This window comes from Tupaia chinensis, unplaced genomic scaffold, assembly GCF_000334495.1.
Source record: "Tupaia chinensis unplaced genomic scaffold, TupChi_1.0 Scaffold000046_3, whole genome shotgun sequence".
In the NCBI taxonomy this organism is placed as follows: domain Eukaryota; kingdom Metazoa; phylum Chordata; class Mammalia; order Scandentia; family Tupaiidae; genus Tupaia; species Tupaia belangeri.
The window spans coordinates 5,369,934-5,370,150 of NW_006159504.1; the positions used below are offsets into that span (position 1 = coordinate 5,369,934).

At 74.2% G+C, this 217-nt stretch overlaps 1 protein-coding gene across 1 annotated transcript in view; it reads right to left on the reverse strand.

Annotated features, from left to right (window-relative positions):
• SOX17 (SRY-box transcription factor 17) overlaps positions 1-211 on the reverse strand; it is a 21,047-nt gene extending 20,836 nt beyond the window's left edge. The window contains exon 1 of the mRNA XM_027773875.1: positions 1-211. This exon is cut by the window's left edge and continues 204 nt beyond it. Within this exon, the coding sequence (XP_027629676.1) occupies positions 1-100 (100 nt within the window). The 5' untranslated portion in view covers positions 101-211.
• Between the last annotated feature and the right edge of the window lie 6 nt (positions 212-217).

Here is a 217-nt window from a genome sequence, read left to right on the forward strand (position 1 = left end):
TCAGCGACTCGGCCCAGGGGCAGGGGCCCCGCCCCGCCATCACCGCGCTCCGGGCCTGGCTCTGATCGTCACTGGCGTACCCCGCATCCGGGCTGCTCATGGCGCTCCAGCCCTGCCCCGCGCGCCGCAGCCCTCCGCGGAACACGCCGGGCGTGTGAGGGTGAGTGGTGCGGCTGGGGGATAACCTGCAGGCTGCGCGTGTCTAAGGGCCCGAACC